We start from the raw sequence: 16,733 nt of genomic DNA on the forward strand, positions 1-16,733 counted from the left end.
AGCTCAGCTAGTCCAACCGCCTGCAATGAGCAGGCACATCTTCAACTAGACCAGGTTGCTCAGAACCACATCCAGCCTGGCCTGAAATGTCTCCAGGGATGGGGCATCCACCACCTCCCTGGGCAACCTGGGCCAGGATTTTACCACCCTCACTGCGAAAATGATGGAGCATGTCACTGACATGGGAAGGTCCGAGCACCCGTCCTGCACCCTGGCTCACCAGGGGCTGCGCCTCTGTTGAGACCTGGGGGGACACAGCAGTGCTGAGCCCCAGGGAGACGAGGAGCATCGTCCCCCGTCCATCCGCAGGGGTGGCATCAGGCCCCTGCCTTGGAGCCTTCTTTCATCTGCTGTTTTAGCAAAGCCCGGTGGCGGTGGCGCTGAAGCACTTAAGACAAAACCACTTTTAGCTCTGTGCCTCCAGGGAGTGCCAGCGGCGGTGCGGGACGTGCCTGCCCCAGCCTCCCCTGCGGGGACGGGGAAAGTCTCCCTTTGGCGCTCCCCTCTGCCCTCCCCAGCGCTCGGGCTGCCCCCGGGCCCCTTCCCCGCTGTCCCGGGAGCGGGGCCCGCCCCTGCGCGGCGCTGCAGGCGGGACCGGCCCCGTGCCGGGCCCCGAGCACACCCAGGCGGGTGTGAGCAGCGCGGGGCCGCCCAGCGCGGAGCCCGGCCCTCGCCCGGCACCGCGGCCGCGGGAGCGCAGCGTCGCGGGGAGCAGCAGCAGGTACTTTGCCCCGCAGCGGGCTGCGCGGAGCGGGCGGTGAGGCGGGGGGGTCTGGGCCGGGCTGAGCTGCTCACTTCGAGGGCGCTGTGCTCTGACCCCGCGGCTCTGCCCGTGGGGCCGGGGCACGCTGGGGCTGGGCATCAACTCCTGCCCGATGCCACCTGGCCAGGGCTGGCTCGGCTTCGCAGGGCAAAGGGGTCTTGCCCTTGGCCATCTGGTTGTCCTGTGCCAGCACCCCTGCAGGGTTGTGAGTGCGTGCTGCTGTGTCGGGGACTGCAGCAATGGGTTTGTCACCCTTGCAAGCCCCCTGTGCCCCCTACACTAGGGCCGGGGGGGTTGTTTGGGGAGAGCTCCTGACAGAGTCCCAGCTCCCCTTGGATCCAGAGCAGAAGCTGAGCAGGGTCTGCTGCGTGCTCAGCCTAGCTCTGGTTGGGACCTGCACCCTGTACAGCGGTGTTGCGCAGTAACTGGTGCTGCTGCTGCAGTCCCGCTCTGAACTGGGGACTAGTGTTGGGATTTTCTCTCCGAACCCTCCAGACAGCACCACGGTGTAGGCTTGTGGCCAGTCCCATGCCATCCTTCTGTCAAGCTCCAGTCCTGGCAGCAACAGCCTCTTGGAGCAGCTGAATGCTGAAGTTCTGCTGGTCCCCACAGCCATTCCTGCTGTACTTTGTACCCTGTGGGAGCCAAGCCAGACAGGGTTTCCCTGCTCTGCCTGTGTGAGCACTGAGGGGGGGACAAGGCAAATCCCAGGGGATTCTGGCTGAGCCCAGGTGGAAGCAATGCCTCTGCTGCTGGTGACAGCAGGGATACTAGCCTGCAGCCAGAGCCGCTGGGCATCAGGGGGGGAAACTGCCAGTCCCAGGGCTTCCAGTGCTCACGTTAAGGCTGGCTCCTTTGGTGGGATCACTGAGCAGATCACAGCTGCTGATCTGGTCCCTAGAAGACGAAGGGGGGCAGCAGATGTGGGCACCGCTGTGCTGCTCCCCATCCCCTGCACCTTGGCTGGCTGGACCTTCTGCTGGAGCGCCAGACCTCCCCCCGCCTGCAGAAGCCGACCCGGCAGGGGGGTCCAGCTCTCGGGATGGTACCTGGCTGTGCGTGCCCCAGTGGCTGCTGCTCTGTGTGGGTTCTGGGGGGAATCTCTGCACCCCAGCCCTGGAGACCAGTGTACTAGTGGTATTTGGTAGCTAGGTGCTGCCATGGGGGGCTGCTGTGGCAGAGACCAGGCTGACCTTGGCCGTACGCAGGGCATGACAGAGCCATTCTGGTATAGCTGGCTGGGGCTGGGAGGGCCTGGGCTAGCTCTGCTCCCCCTCTCCAGCTCCCAGGTTGGAATGGGACATGGCTGTGCTAGGCACACCCTTGTCCCCAGCACTGAGAGGATGTGGTCAGCTGGCTCCCATACCTGGCTCAGTGGTTGCAGTGAAATGAGAGTCTGGCTTAATCTGTGGGGCGATAGTGCTGCATGGGGTGCCTGGCCTGTTGGGGAGGTTGGGATGAGGAGGGGCAGCTGCTTCAAAGTAGGGCAAGTGGTACTAAACATGTGGTTTCTCAGGGTGGATAAAGAGAGACCTTGTTTGGGGCTCCCTGTCTCCTCCAGTAGAGCACCAGGAACCTGGGGAGCACAGCAAAGCGTCCTGGCCCCCTCCCCTTTCCCATGTGTGGGGAACGCAGTGGTAGCCCAGCACCCAGTGTGGGTGTCTGTACTGTAGCAATGGGTTTTCGCCTATAACTGCCACTCTCCCTCCTCCCTTCCATAGTGCTGGGACCAGCAGCCATTGGCACTGGCTTGGTTGCAGCTCCTCCAGCACCCTGCAAACCTGTTGCTGTGCGAGTAGGGAGGAGCACAGGGACTTGGGTCTTCAGCATGGAGAAGAGAAGGCTCTGGGGAGACCTTGTAAGAGTCCTCAAGTGCCTAAAGGGGCTACAAGAAACCTGGAGAGGGGCTTTGGACAAGGGCCTGTAGGGACAGGCCAAGGGGAATGGCTTTAACCTGCCAGAGGGGAGATTGAGATGAGCTCTGAGGCAGAAGCTCTTCCCTGTGAGGGTGCTGAGGCGCTGGCACAGGGTGCCCGGAGAAGCTGTGGCTGCCCCATCCCTGGCAGTGTTCAAGGCCAGGTTGGACACAGGGGCTTGGAGCAACCTGCTCTAGTGGAAGGTGTCCCTGCCCGTGGCAGGGGCTTGGAACTGGATGAGCTTTAAGGTCCCTTCCATCATGAACCATTCCATGATACTATGACTTCCCAGGCTGTTGCACATACCCCTAGGGGCAGGAGCCCCAGGCTGTGGCATGGGGCTGTGTGGTCCTTGCAGCTGGGCTGCTCCTGGGGAGCCTGGGTGCAAGGTTATGTCGAGCTGGACAGCAAGGCTGCGGCCCCTGGGCCTGCCCGGTGCCCCTGGCTCCCGGTGGAGCACTGAACCCCAGCTGGGGATCAGGCCATGCTCTTGCCAGCTCCAGGCTTGCTCAGGCTCGTTGAGGAAAGGGTCCCAGGGAGCCTGCTGAACAGGCTGGGCCTGCACCCTGTGCTCCCGCTGTCCCTGGCGCTGTGCCTTGCCTGGGGACACAGCCAGTGGCCCCGCTATGCCCATGGCTCCAGGGCAGCCGCTTGGCGGGGTACCTGGCCATGCGGTGCTGCAGTGCCCCATCCCTATGGGGCAGGGGTGGTGAGTTGGGAGGTCTGTGCCAACACGCTGTGTGCATCCCGCAGGATACCTCTGCCTGGGACAGCCCAGCGCTATGGCAGACCCTCCCGGCTGCGGCCGGCCCTGCGCCACGTGCCTGCTCTGCCTCTACAGCTGCCAGTGGATCACTGCCAAGAAGGAGAAGAGGAAGGGCCTGAGAACCACCAAGGTGATACCATGTGGTGGTGGCGATGCTGAGCTGGGGCTTGCCAGCCCCTGTGTGGGAGGATCAGAGTGGCGGCTGGGTGGGGAACAGCTCTGGCTGGGGGGGCTCAGCGCAGACATTGGGCTGCTCACCCATTGCCACTGGTCCTGCTTCCCAGGGCTGAGCCCCAGGAGAGCTGGGGTGCTCCCTGGCACCCTCTGTGTCCTGGAGCAGTGAGGGATGGGGTGGCTGTGCTGGGTGACAGGAGGGGCAGAGCGGTGAGGCTGAGCCACCGCCATCCCTGCACTGCCACAGGGCTCACACGTGCCCGGAGCACAGTGCTCCCCGCGGGCACGTCCCGGGGTGCCGAGAGCCCGCTGAGGCACGTGGGAGGCACGGCTCCGGGGCTCCAGGGCTGGGTGCGGGGTGCTGAAAGGGGGTGTCCCTGGCAATTTGTAAGCGGGGAGGGGTGAGGCCCTGGGATTCTCTGAGGTCTCCAACTCCCATGGGAGCGGCTGTGCCGCTGCTTGTCCTGTCTTGCCTGGAATGCGTGAGCTGGGCTGGGCTGCTGGGTGTCCCACTCAGCACCCATAGCACCCCTCACCTCCCCGAGCACACGGGGCTGGAGGCTAGAGACCCTGAAGCTGGACCTGGCTTTGGCTGGGCAGACAGGAGCAGTTTGCAGGCTCACCACTGCACTGGCAGCTCTGAGGCACAGCACCCTTCTCACCCAGCCCATAGCATCCCTCCCACCCAGCCCACAGCTCACCCAGCTGGAGGGGAACAGGGCCTGGCTCTCTGCCCCTTCCCATGTCCAAAGTCCCAGCCTGCTCCCAGGGGCTGCCACATGGGGCAGCCAAAAAAGCTCTCCTGGGGAGCTCTGTTCCCTCTCCATGGGGCAGCTCAGTGCCTGGACCCATGAGGCCAGTGCCTGCCGTGCCACCCTGTGCAACCAGCTGCAGGCGGGGTGCTCCGCAGGGTTCTCAGAACGTAGCCAGGGGCAAGGTGCCCTGGAGGTGTGTGCATAGGTGTCATCTCTGGCTTTCAGTGCGACTGCAGCTGGTTCCTTTTCCTCTTCTGCGTCTTCCTCTTCACACTGGTGTGGCTGTACTTCGCCATCATCATCCTCAATGATTTCCACAACTTCAATGAGTGAGTAGGATCCTGTGTCCAGCCCTGCTCCCCATGCCACCCCTGCCGCTCTGACTGTCCCCTTTGCTGACAGGTTCATCTTCAAGCAGAGGAAGTTGTGGCTGGACTGGTCCCTGGTCCTGCTCACAGCCACGGCTGTGCTGATCACCTACTCTGCCGTGCTGCTGGTGAGCCCCACTGGTGGCACTGGGACTGGTGGGGGTATGGAGCTGGGCTGAGCACGGGCTGGCTGCCACGGTGGAGCCCAAAGCATCCAGAGCTGGAGCTGGGTCAGCCTGACCTTGGCCACAGCCTCTGCCTGCGTTGGGGGCCAGAGCTCCTGTGGCCGAGTCCTGTGCCCTTAGAGGGCTGAGGTGTGGGGTACAGCCCAGCCCTGACAGCTCCTTGTTCTTCTCTCAGGTCCTTGCTCTGTGCTTGCAGCTCTGTGGCCAGCCCTTGAAGCTACACTGGCTGCACAAGGTGAGAGACAGGGGATGCAGGGAGCTGGTGGCTGCCCTTGCACCTTGGGAAGCTGTGACCAGCCTGTGGGGCTGCACGTGGCTGCTGTGTCACTAAAGGGTGGCTGTGTGTCCCCCCTGGCCTGGGCTTAGTACCCCAGCCGTGTAGTTCAGATGAGAATATTCCCCTTGCTCAGAGCATGGGGTACAGAGCTCCCCGTATGGGGGAAGTGGGGTCTTGGGACTTGCAGGGGCTCAGCTGGGAGCTGGCCTGCAGGATACTACGTGCTCCTGTAACTGCCCTATGCCCTGCCCCACAGACCCTGCTGATCCTCACTGCCCTGGTGGTGGCTGCAGCCTTCACAGGACTGGGAATAAAGTGGGCGGAGGAGTGGAGAAGTGCACGTACCTCCCTGCAGGTGAGTGCACTTCCCGATACCAGGGGCTCCCCCGCAGTACCCAGCCTGTGGGGAATAGCTGAAGGGTGGTGACTGGAGCCCCCAGCATGGCTCTGTGCCATGGGGGTTAACTCCCTGCCCTTGATTCTGCTGCCTGGCAAGGCAGGGTGCTGCTCCTGCTCTTGCAGTCCTGCCTGGAGCTCTGCAGTCAGGATGACGAATGGTGGCTGAACCAGGGTGGGGACTCTGTTCAGATTCCCCCCCCAGGAGCCCATCCCCTCCCTGGCACTGTGGCTCTTTCAGCAGTGGCAGATCCCTGGCTGGGCTGCTGCTGGCTGACACCCTGCTTTTGCCTCTCCAGGCAACAGGTCCCTTCCTGCACATTGGAATTGTGGGGGGAATGACGCTCCTTGCCTGGCCTCTGGCCAGCTTCATCTACCGTACCCGCAAGACAGGTAATGCCCCCTCCAAGGTTTCCATCTCCCACCTCAGCTGGTGCCCTGCTTCCTGTCACCCAGCTGAGTGGCACTGGTGGCACAGTGGTGCACAGAGAGCATAGGAGCAGTGGGAACAGGTCCCCAGCTCTCAGCCTGGTAGTAACGCCTACTTCTGGCTGCTGCTTCTCCTGCTCAGCCTTGGGGGCAGTTTCAGCCCTCGCTGAAGGAAGGCTATGGATGGCGTTCCAAAATGTACAGAAGTGCTGGGCTGGAGTGCAAGGACATGTAGTGGGCCAGGAATAAATCTGCAGTGCTCCTGAGGCTGGGGATGCAATGCCTGACCTAGGGGCATCATAAGTTAATGCCAGGTGAAGCAGCTTTGGCTTATTCCTAACAGCCTGCGAAACACTTCCTCTGCGCCTCACCCCTCTATCTTCTCTGTCTCTGCCTGCAGGTCTCAAGGTGTTTCTGCTGATTCTGTATTGCATGGTGATGATCGTGCTGTACCTGGCTCCCCTGGGGATCACCTCCCCTTGCATCATGGAGGAGAACCAGCTGCCCCCCAAGCCAGCCCTGGTTGGCCACCGAGGAGCACCCATGGTGAGTGACCAGCACGGGCAGCACCCTGGCACAGGGGTCAGGGCGGATGGGGCCAGTGAAAGCCAGGCTGTGCCTGGCCGGGGGGCACCAGCGTCAGACCCTTGCTGCTGCAGGCCTGGATGAGTGCTGGGGTCCTCACACCAGCCAGGACAGCACAGAGCTGGAGACGTGTGAGCACGGGCTGAGGAGGGCCGAGCTGTTTGTTGAGTGCTGCTAGACCAGGAGCCGGCAGCCCTCAGCAGAAAGCCTGGCTGTGTGGTGTGGGCTGCGAAGCAGGGACTAGGCAGGCTCTGGCTGTCTGCACCCAGCCTTTTCCATCCCCCGTGTCTCGCTGTGGCGGCCCTAGAGCCCAGGCAAGCTGCTGGATGCAGCCAGGCAGGGTGAGTGCCTGCATCCTTCCCCTTCCTGCCCCTGCCCTCTGCGCTAACACCATTCCTACCATTCCTTTTCCAGCTGGCCCCCGAAAACACCCTCATGTCACTGCAGAAGGCAGTGGACTGCAACGTGCAAGTCTTTGAGACAGACATCATGGTGAGGTAAAGAGGCAGCAGGGACTCAAAGGGAGGAAGGGGCCTGCGTATCCTGGGATGTCACCTCCCACATGGGGCGTTCCAGAATACGCCTGGAGGACTGGTACAGCCTGCATCTGGAGCAGCCCTGTTCAAAGGGCTCTGCCATTCCCACCTTCCCACTATGGGACTGGCTCCAACTTGATGTCCCAATGATCTGGGAGAGGTCCTGGGTTTCTGTCCTTCCCATGCAGGTTGCCTTCCAGGGCATTAGTAGGGAGGTACTGCTTGGAAAACAGACCATGACTAGTTCATCTTATGTAATCCTGTTATGGGGACAGCTGTTGCGGTGAGCAAGGCATTACTTGGTTCCTGGCTTGGTCTCTAGGTGCTCTGTACCTTCCAGACACTCACGTTTTTGTGTAGAGGACCACAAGCAGGCATAAGGGTTGGGGTTACCATAGCAGGGTAGCTTGGGAGGGGGCAGAAATGCCAGGGCAGGGATAGGAGACAAACAGCTTGCAGCACAGAGCTTCCCTCTTTGCTCCTTTGCCAGTGCTGACGGGGTCCCATTCCTCATGCATGACGAGGAACTCACCAGGACCACCAACGTGCAGGATGTGTTCCCTGAGAGGGCTGCCCTGAACAGCACCGCCTTCAACTGGACAGACCTGCAGCAGCTGGATGCGGGCAGCTGGTTCCTGGAGGTCAGGATGCTCCTGGGGTGGCTGGTCAGGCGTGGGTGAAGCATGAGCCCTGCGCTGGGGGAGGTTCCCGCAGGAGCGCTGGTCCTGGCAGACACCTGGACAGGGTGCAGAGGCGCTTCCATGCCTGCACGAATCTGCTGGGTGTGGTTCTGCCCCAAGCTGGGGTTTGTTCTGACTGCTCAGCTGAGTCACAGAGGAGGCTGGTTTGAGGGGAGATGTCTCATGTTCGCTCCGCGCTGCACAGCCTGCCCGGGCTTGGAGGCAGCTGTGGCAAAGCTCTCCCCAGAAGGTGACTAACCAACTGCTGAGCTGCTTGAACCGTGCTGTTAGTGGGGAAAAGGGTAGAGGTGCCCCATGGATGTGCAGGGGAAGCATCCCTGTGTGCACTGGAGAGCAGGTGGACAGGCCAGTGTGGGAAACTGAGAGCCTGGGATGGGCACCAGCCTGGGAGGTGAAAGCTTACGGTGGGGCTGCCCTTGGTGACTGACTGTCGCCCTTGCAGCGGAGGCCGTTTCCCACCGTGCAGAGTCTCTCTGTGGGCGATCGCTACCGAGCAACTAAACAGAGGATCCCGTCCCTGAAGGAGGCGCTAGAGGCAGCCAAGCAGAGCAACCTCTCCATCATGTTCGACCTCCGCCCCGAGAACCACAGTGACTACCAGAGCTTCGTCAATGCCACCCTGGAAGTGATCTTACAGTCGGGCATCCCACTGCAGCAGGTGAGCTGGCCACAGCCCCACCGCCGCCAGGCCCTGCTGTCACTGAACATCCCTGCCACCCCATACCCACGTCCCCATCTGTGATCCCTGCTGGGGAGCCCTGGCCAGCCATGGGGTTTTCTAGCTGGGAGAAGTTGCCAATAATTAGAGGGTTAATGCCTACAGCTTCAGACATCTCCAAATACCCCGGTTCCCCAGCACTGGCCACCCTGGTGTGTAAACAGTGACTCAGTCTAAGGAGGGGAGCAAGAGTGCCGGCAGGGGCAGGAAAACAATGCTCAGGCTTCCACTCACCACATTGGGCCACACCTCTCCCTGCAGCTCTTGGACTCCTGCAGCAACCTCCTGTATTGCCTTTGCACTTCATCCAACCTCTGCAGCACAGGACACATGCTGCCCTGCGGGGATGAATTAGCACCCAAATGGTGCTTTCCCTTCTTGGCTTTTTGAGAATGGAGAGCTGGAAGGAACACAGCAAAGACTGGTGATGTAGTGTTGATCCAAGATGTACCCTTGCTGCAGAGTTGGGGCCAAAAGGATGTGCTGCTTGATCCATTCAAGGGCCTAGAAAGGACATAACTGCTGCAGCTTTCTTAGGCTGGAACTGCTTCCTCCCCTCAGTGGGGTCTTGGCTGAGGCAAGCTCTTTGGAGACTGTCCTGGCTGAGATCCTCATGGAGGAGCTGAGCATGGAGACAGAGGCAGGGAGCAGCTGTCTGAGCAGACCATGTGTGCCTGGACCAGCTCTCTGGAGCACCTCTCCTCTGCATGTGCTCTCTGGCTCTTGCCTAGGTCCTCTGGCTGCCGGATGGGTTCAGGGAACAGGTCAAACAGCAAGCCCCAGACATTCAGCAAGTTTACGGACGGAAGAGACTCCAGGATGAGAAGGAGCCACTGCTGCATGTCAATCTGCCCTACCAGGACATGAGCTTTGAGGAGATCAGGTGAGAGCTCTGTGCCCAGGAGCTGTGGGGCCTGGGCACAATCCCAGCTCTGTCCTAGGGGCTGGCAGATGTGAGGGCCAGCTCAGGCCAAGTGCTGGGAGTGTGTGCTGCAGCCTTGTGACAAGCATGCTTTATCAGGCAGGGCTGGTGCAGGGGATGGAGCTGGCTGCAGTCTTCTGCCTTGCCAGCAAATCCACCCTGGGTCTGGCTCTCCAGGCAGTTGTTCCATGTGGCTGCAAATGCTGGATCACATCCCAGATATACAGTCCTCTCTGGCTGTACACTGAGTGTGCAGGCACCTTGCTGTCTGCTGCTCTGACCACAGCTATGCCTATGCAGGCAGTACCACCAGGACAACATCTCTGTCAACCTGTACGTAGTGAACCAGCCCTGGCTCTTCTCAGTGCTGTGGTGCTCTGGGGTCAGCTCTGTCACCACCAATGCCTGCCAGGTGCTGAAGGAGATGAAACGCCCGATCTGGCTGCTTGTAAGTGACCTTCACCATGCCCCACAGCCCTGTGCCCCAGGTGCATGTGGGTCCCTTTTCTGCCCCAGCCCTGGGCAGCCAGCTGCCTGGAGGATGGCTTTTGCTCAGTGCTGTGCTGGCACGGAGCGTGTGACCCTGCAGAGGGGACTGCTGGCACACCACCCCTGGCTGGGGTTCATGGCTTGACTTGTTTCCTTGCAGCCCAGCAGCACATATCTCATGATCTGGGTTGTTGTGGACTGCGCTTCCTTCCTCGCCATCCTCTGGGCCTTCTTCTTGCTCAAGTACGTTGGATCCCTTTCCAGTGGGCAGGTCTGTTGGGGGGGGCTGTACTGTGCCCCAGCTGGGTGCTACACACTCAAACATGGTTGTAGCTGCTGCCACCCCTCTCTGAACTGAGATCCTGGGGGGCCCTCCTCTGTCTGGCTAAGTGAGACAGCAGTATGTGGAGGCAGCTTTTACCACCAGGCTGCAGCTAAAACTCTGACCTGACCCTTCCTCAAGCCACTGGATGCCTTAGTTCACGCTTAGTGAACGCTCTGCACCCCAGGGCTTGGTGGGAGGAGACTGGGAGACCTTGTCCCTGCTCGTTTACCAGTGCTGCAGACACGGAGAGCAGATCCTCATGGAACTCTTTTGTCCTGGGGGGCCCCACAGTCTGCATCTGGGAGCTTGGAGGATGGGCGGGAAGGCCAGCCTGACGTGCTAACATCGATCCTATTCCATCTCCTAGGAAATGCTCGCAGAGAAGGCGGCCAGCGGGTGAGTGCGCAGGAATGCGAGCTGCCCTCCCTCCCTCGCAGCCAGGCTCTGCCTCCCGGGCAGGCGGCGTTCTCCAGCTGAACGTGACACAGTGGTTCGGGATGGCCCGGGGAGGGAAGGGAATCCCAGCCCAGGGAGTCGTGCCCTTAGCAAACAGCCCTCTGGAACAGCACTGGGGAATCCCACATTCCCTGAGACTCCTCAAACTTGCTTTTCAGGCTGCTCTGCCCGTGACTGCGGGATGGTGCCTACGATGACAGTTTGTTTTCTCTGTCTCCCCAGAGTCCGAGACAGACGTGCTGCTCACAAAGATCAACAGCTTGATGCAGGAGTGATCCCGCAGGGCTCCTACAGTGGGGGGCAGCCAGAGCCCTGCACCGCTGCGGTGGGGAGCATCCCTCAGGCCAATTCGAGGCTCCTTTCCTTCGCAGGCTCCTTCCTGAGGCTCCCATCCCCTGTAGTCTTCCTGGCTCCTTTCGTGGTGCACAGCTGCCCTCAGCTGAAAAGGCCTGGAAGTGGGTTCCCAGTTCCCACAGGCAGTGAGAACTGGAGTCTTTGCAGAGGGTTCCTGGGGCTGGCTTGTGCCTGGGGGCTGAGCACTCATCCAGCGGTGCTGGGGCTGAGACTTCTGCACTGGCCTTTGGAGACTGGTGGGGGTTTGGGGGTCTGAGTCACTATTTGGTGCAGGGGAAGGGCAGCCTCTGCCTGTCATCAGCAGCTCTGCAGAGAGGTGGTGGATGCACCATCCCTGGAGCATTCATGGCCAGGCTCGATGTGGTTCTGAGCAGCCTGGTCTAGTTGAAGATGTCCCTGCTCATTGCAGGATAGCTGAGCTGTGAGGGTCCTTCCAACACAAACCATTCCATGATTCTAACTCTGCAGCCAGCAATAGGAAACCTTGTTTGAAGTGCTGCTCCTGGGGGCTGCCCTGCCCTTGGCTTGAGGAATGGGACGGGGGGGTTGGGGGTAGTTTTTCACTAGCTGGAGGGGAGCTGAGCCCTGCACACCCTTGTGCTGCACACAAGTTTTGCCCCTGCTGTTGGCTTCATGCTTGCACACCAGGGTGCTGGCATCCCATGTAGCACTTGGTGCCTGTTGCTGTGTGGGGAAGGGAGCAGGGGCTGGGGCTGAGCAGGGGCTGGGGCTGGGGGGACCACAGTCACGGTCCTGCTACCCCAAGGCTGCGGGGATGGGCAGGGAGGGGAGTGGTGGGGCTCAGGACTGAAGCAGGGCCTGGAGCTTGGGAAGGGGGTCGGGTCAGTTTTACTTGTTTGTATTTATGTCAATAAACCGGCCAAGTGCCAGCCAGCGCCTGCGGGGTGACTCGGGCGATAACTACCCCTGCACCCCGCTACCCGCCTGGCTGCGCACCGGCACCGGGCGCAGGCGGCGATCCGCGGCACGTCCGTGCCACCTAGTGACAGCCGGGGGAACCGGGCCGGGCCCTGGCGGCTGCCGGGGCCGGGAGGCCGAGCAGAGACTCGGAGCAGCCGGGCGGAGCCGCGGCGGGTGCGGACGCGGCCGGGTGCGGGGCGGAGCGGGTGCGGAGCCATGCGGGGCGGGTGCGGTGAAGTGCGGACAGGTCCGGGCGCGGGTGCGCGCTCGGTGCCGGCGCTCCCGGGGCGGTGCCGGCGGGAGGCGGCTCCTGGGCCGGTCCCCCCGGGGCGGGGCGGGGAGAGGCGGGCGGCGGCGGCGGCTCCTCGGGGGCTGGCACCGAGCGGAGCGGCCGCTGGCCACGGCGGAGCGATGATCCGCAGGGAAGGTAAGGAGCGCCCTGCCCGCCGCGCTCAACAAGTGCCTGCCCTGCCCATACCGAGCCCCGCGCTCCCGGCCTGCGCCCGGGCGCTGGGAGCCGAGGAGCGGGCGCCCCGGCTCCGTGCGCTCCCCGGGCGGTGCGACACGTGGGGTGCTGTGCTTGGGTGCTGCGCGGAGGGCAGGTATGGGGGGCGGGCCCTGCGAGGAAGGGTCTCCTGAAAGTGGGGTTTGCACCTTGAGGTATGGCGAGATGCGCCCTGGACGCCACAGGCTGGTTGGGTGCTGCAGGAAGGGTCCTCTGGGCTCTCCTCCGTCCTGGGGCGAGTCCCTGGGTTCGGTGGTCCAGGGCCGGTGCTCGCTGCTCCAGCTGCCTGTCCCCGGGGCTGGTGGCCAGCAGTGCGGGGCTCAGCTGCGTGCTGCTCGTTCTGTGCACTTGGGCTGGGATGTTCACACCAGGTTTGCAGTGTGCACGTCCTGGTGTGGTGGCCCCGGAACTCCACCGGCTTCTTCAGCTTCTGCTGACAAGGTCGGGAGTGACCAGATGAAGATGACTCAACCCTGCTCAGGGGATGCTGGGCAGTGGCTGAAGCCGTTGGCTGATCTTGCAGGAAAGGAAGCCCTTAATGGTAGCACAGGACTCAGATGTCTATAAAGCCCAACAAACCTGGAGCTTGGGGAAGTCCCTGCTTTTCCTTGAGCCAGCAGGGAGCTATTCCCACTTCCCCAGGCTTCTTTCTCTGTTCTGCTCCCATATGAGTCCATGTGGGCCAGTGTCCCAGGCAGGACCTGCTTCCGCTATAGGCCAAGGAAGAGCTGGGTGGGAAGCCGGCCGTGGGAGCTGGGACAGCAGGTCACACACACGCCAGCAGACACAGGCCCCTTGTTTGATGACCTGAATTCCCTGCTGAGAGCCCTGGGATGAGCAGGGTCACTCTTTCTGCATGAGTTCCTGGGTTAAAACATGAGTCCCCTGCAGTGGCGGGATGGCTTCCACGCCTCCTCACACAGACGCTCTTTGTCTGAGGCTGCCTGGGTGACAAAGGGAAATAGTCACTGATAGGGCTGGGACGGGCTCAAGGTCCATGGGAGCTCCCACCCACCTGAGACATGAGTCACATCTGGACCTGGGCTGGCAGCTCCAGGCATCTGCCTAGAGAAGCATTGAGGTGTCCTGCCACAGACAGATCACAGCTCCACTCTTGGGTCCAAGGTTGTCTCATAGCTATGGTGAGCCCAGGCTTTAAGGAAAGCATTGCTTCATGGCAGCCTCCAGCTCTCCTCCTGGCCAGCATCCCCCCTTCCCTGACCTCAAGGCATCGTATTCCTTCCCCTGTGTTCCCTGCTGCCCCAAGGCTGCTCACTGCATAGAGCAATTCTTACGTTACACCCTCTAGAAACCCAAGTTTTGCCACTCCTATAGCTGAGCTGTTTGCAAGATCTTGTGCTACGTGAGTGGGGCTGTGCTCAGCGTTGCTGCAGCCATCTGGCCCCGCAGACTGCAACTGGTAGTATTCATAGCCCTGTGCAACTGGGACGTGTCCAGCTCCTGATCAGCTTCTCTGCCTGGGAGGCAGCTGAGGAGCTCAGGCTGCCCAGAGCCGCAGGGTTTGGAGGTGAGTCAGCCTGGGTTTAGCCCCTGATTGTCAGGGTTGAGGGAGGCCAGCAGGCAGAACCACCCCCCTTCTGTCCCTGCCCAGCTCTCTACCACAGCCCTTGCACCTCACAGCAGGGTTAGTTCTTGTAGGGATGTGTGAGGAGGTGGTTTTGTGGTTGTCTGGCTCTTAAAAACCCAGAGCTGGAAGGCAACTTGAGGCATTGTGCAGGCGAGCCCTTTGCGCTGCTCCAGGGCTGCACTTGAGCCTTCCCTGCTGATGTCTGTCCATCCATCCTTCAGCATTAAAGCCTTGTTACTCTTGTGTTGTCTCTGCAGACACTGAACGGGCAGTGGAAATTCTGACCAGATACCAAAGCACCCTGCAGTCCCCGGAGGAGCAGGAGCTAAAAGCTTCCATTGGAAAAGTCTCGCACATCTTCCAAAGTGAACTCTTCCAGGCTCTGCTGGGTAAGGCCCTACCGTGCAGTCCCTGGGGCTTTGTGGCCAGTGGGCCTGACCCTGCACAGAGGCCTGTCTCTGACCAGGCTGGGTGCATCCCCTGCAAACACAGGGGTGCTTGTAACGCTGGGGAGCTGGGCTGTCCTTCCCCTCCGGAGCATAGGCAGGAGATACCTGGGTCAGGGCTGCAGTTGGTGGGTGTTTGCGATGTGAACAGGAGTCCTCAGCCGGGTGATTGTGGACAAGGAGTAAAGCCTTCTTGAAGCCATGCCTGATCTATCCAGCACCCACTAAAGGATGCTGCTGGGCAGTGCCTGATCTATCCAGCGCCCATTGAAGGGTGCTGCAATGCTGTGAGCACCCTCTGTGCATCGCAGGTGTGGTGTGTCCACAGCCACCGCAGGCTTCCAGCTCTGCTGCCTTACCAAGGACACCCCACCATGGGGCCTTGCTCCTCTGTGCGCCCCTCAACCCCATCACAACCTGCCACTTCCCATTCCTGCTACCAGCCTGGAGGGAAACTAAATTTTAATGTCTTTGAGAGAGAATCCACACGTACCCAGCTCCTTTTGGGCTATCCTGATCTTTCTTGCGCTTAGACCCACAAGCATTTGGGAGTAACGCACTGTGCAAGTGGTTCCATTTCACACAAGAAATCCTTGACAGCAAGGTTCATCCTGGGGCTGGGCACCAGAAAATGCCTTTTTGAGTGTGGCTGTTCCTATTAGTGCAGAAGTGTTGTTGGGAGCGTATCTGCAGAGAGCACATCCTCACACACGCCAAGCAGCACATGGGCACTGCGCGGGTTTCCCACTCTACAGCCGTGTGTCCTGGTGTCGCATCGGCACTGGTGCGGGGGAGTGCCGCTGGATTGCTGGTGACCTTCTCGACTGGTTGAACAGGATATTAGTTCCCTGTGAGCTTTCTCTAGCTGTGTTTACCTAACGAGGAGTTTGCATTAATTACTCCTGCCCCCCTGGAGCGTGGGTTTGTGAACTCCTCTATCCCTGCGTGGTCACTGTGCCCACACACAGCAGGGTCACTTGGTGTCCACAGTCCAGCACTGCAGGGACAGAACTGGGAGGATGGTGGAGCATTTCTATTTGATTTACTCTTCACCGCCCTGTTCACAGCGAGCTGCTGTGTCTGTCTCTGAACTGTGCTCAGAGCCACGGGGCTGGTTTGGAGTTTGTCTGCAGGAGGGTTTGCAGCAGGGCCGCGGGTGCATGTCCCAGTGCAGAGGTTCCCTCTTGCTGCCCCACACTATGCTGGATGCTTCTGGCTCTGGAGAGGGCTCAGCCTGCAGCCTGCTCTAGTGGAGGGTGTCCCTGCTCATGGCAGGGGGTTGGAGCTGGATGAGCTTTAAGGTCCCTTCCAACCCAAACCAGTCTGTGATCCTATGATGCTATGAACATGGGCCTGCCTTTTTTCCACCCCTGGGAAACATGAATGCATGAGCATAATACATCCCTGTCCTCGAATTGTATGCTCCTACAGGTAATGCTCTCCTGAGATGTGTTGGCTGGCTTGCGTTTGAACACCAAAGTGCATCATGCCCAGTAGAGCCCCAGAAGTGCCAAACATCATACAGTTTTCCGAGTTAGTCCACATGAAAAATGCCAGGGATAGATATGGTTTTTCATATGCTTTTTTCTTAAGAATAAGCTGGTTTGTGGGCTCTAGAAGCCCCAGTTTGCCCATCTCAGGGGAGGATCTGCTGGGATGTTCAGATAAAGCCTGTGTGGTGCCCAGGGCTGGATGTATCTATCGCTGTGGATGTGCCTGGTGTTGCTCTACACATGCACCATTCTCTGCCAGGCTCCTCCAAGCACAGCACAGCCCCTTGAACCCCAGTGAGCACCAGAACCCTGTCCCAGGAGCTGCCCCTGTGCCTGGGCACACTGGTCCTGCGCACACGGCTCGGCGCGGCAGCCATGGCTGCGATGCAGGAGCTGCTCTGCACTGGAATGCACCAGCCCCTGCTCCGCACAAAAGAAATTCCTTGGCGGCACAGCGGAAAACGGGCTGTGCTGCTCCCTCCTCCTGGCCCCTCTCCCTGCGTCCCAGGCCATGGAGCCAAGCGCGTGATTAGCAGGGAGCAGCCCTGCAAGGGCTCGAGGAGCCGGGGCTGGGGACATTGCAGCTGGGCTGGGTGGTCACGGTCCTGCTTCCCCTCTGCCTCACGGGGAGATGCTTGGCCTCCTCTAGTGCTGCTGATGGGGCT

The 16,733-nt window shown here is 60.9% G+C and overlaps 3 protein-coding genes across 6 annotated transcripts in view; all 3 read left to right on the top strand.

Moving 5' to 3' along the window:
* LOC115603068 (skin secretory protein xP2-like) overlaps positions 1-761 on the top strand; it is a 34,022-nt gene extending 33,261 nt beyond the window's left edge. Inside the window, exon 3 of the mRNA XM_030474611.1 lies at positions 519-761. Coding sequence (XP_030330471.1) covers positions 519-761 — 243 coding nt within the window. The remainder of the gene's footprint in view (positions 1-518) is intronic.
* Positions 595-12,016, top strand: GDPD2 (glycerophosphodiester phosphodiesterase domain containing 2). The gene is made up of 16 exons (XM_030474684.2): positions 595-721; positions 3,433-3,575; positions 4,600-4,703; positions 4,777-4,870; positions 5,103-5,162; positions 5,461-5,559; positions 5,900-5,993; positions 6,430-6,575; positions 7,029-7,111; positions 7,641-7,791; positions 8,294-8,509; positions 9,301-9,452; positions 9,792-9,939; positions 10,141-10,223; positions 10,673-10,701; positions 10,984-12,016. The coding sequence occupies exons 2-16, from the start codon at positions 3,462-3,464 to the stop codon at positions 11,034-11,036; spliced, it is 1,626 nt and encodes a 541-aa protein (XP_030330544.1). The 5' UTR covers positions 595-721; positions 3,433-3,461; the 3' UTR covers positions 11,037-12,016.
* A 338-nt stretch (positions 12,017-12,354) lies between these two features.
* DLG3 (discs large MAGUK scaffold protein 3) overlaps positions 12,355-16,733 on the top strand; it is a 73,860-nt gene continuing 69,481 nt past the window's right edge. For all 4 annotated transcript variants that reach the window (XR_003989760.1, XM_030474685.1, XM_030474687.1 and 1 more), the window contains exons 1-2: positions 12,355-12,463; positions 14,387-14,518. Coding sequence is in view for 3 of the 4 variants with exons in the window: in XM_030474685.1 (XP_030330545.1) it covers positions 12,448-12,463; positions 14,387-14,518 (148 nt within the window). In the remaining variant the exon portion in view is untranslated. The remainder of the gene's footprint in view (positions 12,464-14,386; positions 14,519-16,733) is intronic.

Source organism: Strigops habroptila, chromosome 9 (assembly GCF_004027225.2).
Source record: "Strigops habroptila isolate Jane chromosome 9, bStrHab1.2.pri, whole genome shotgun sequence".
NCBI lineage: Eukaryota > Metazoa > Chordata > Aves > Psittaciformes > Psittacidae > Strigops > Strigops habroptila.

What these genes read in the sequence shown, in the direction of transcription:
- GDPD2 (XM_030474684.2), top strand. Translation starts at nt 3,462, where the DNA reads ATGGCAGACCCTCCCGGCTGCGGCCGGCCCTGCGCCACGTGCCTGCTC. An exon ending in AGCTACACTGGCTGCACAAG is followed by an intron (nt 5,163 to 5,460) that starts GTGAGAGACAGG and finishes CCTGCCCCACAG; the next exon opens with ACCCTGCTGATCCTCACTGC. An exon ending in GCCACCGAGGAGCACCCATG is followed by an intron (nt 6,576 to 7,028) that starts GTGAGTGACCAG and finishes TTCCTTTTCCAG; the next exon opens with CTGGCCCCCGAAAACACCCT.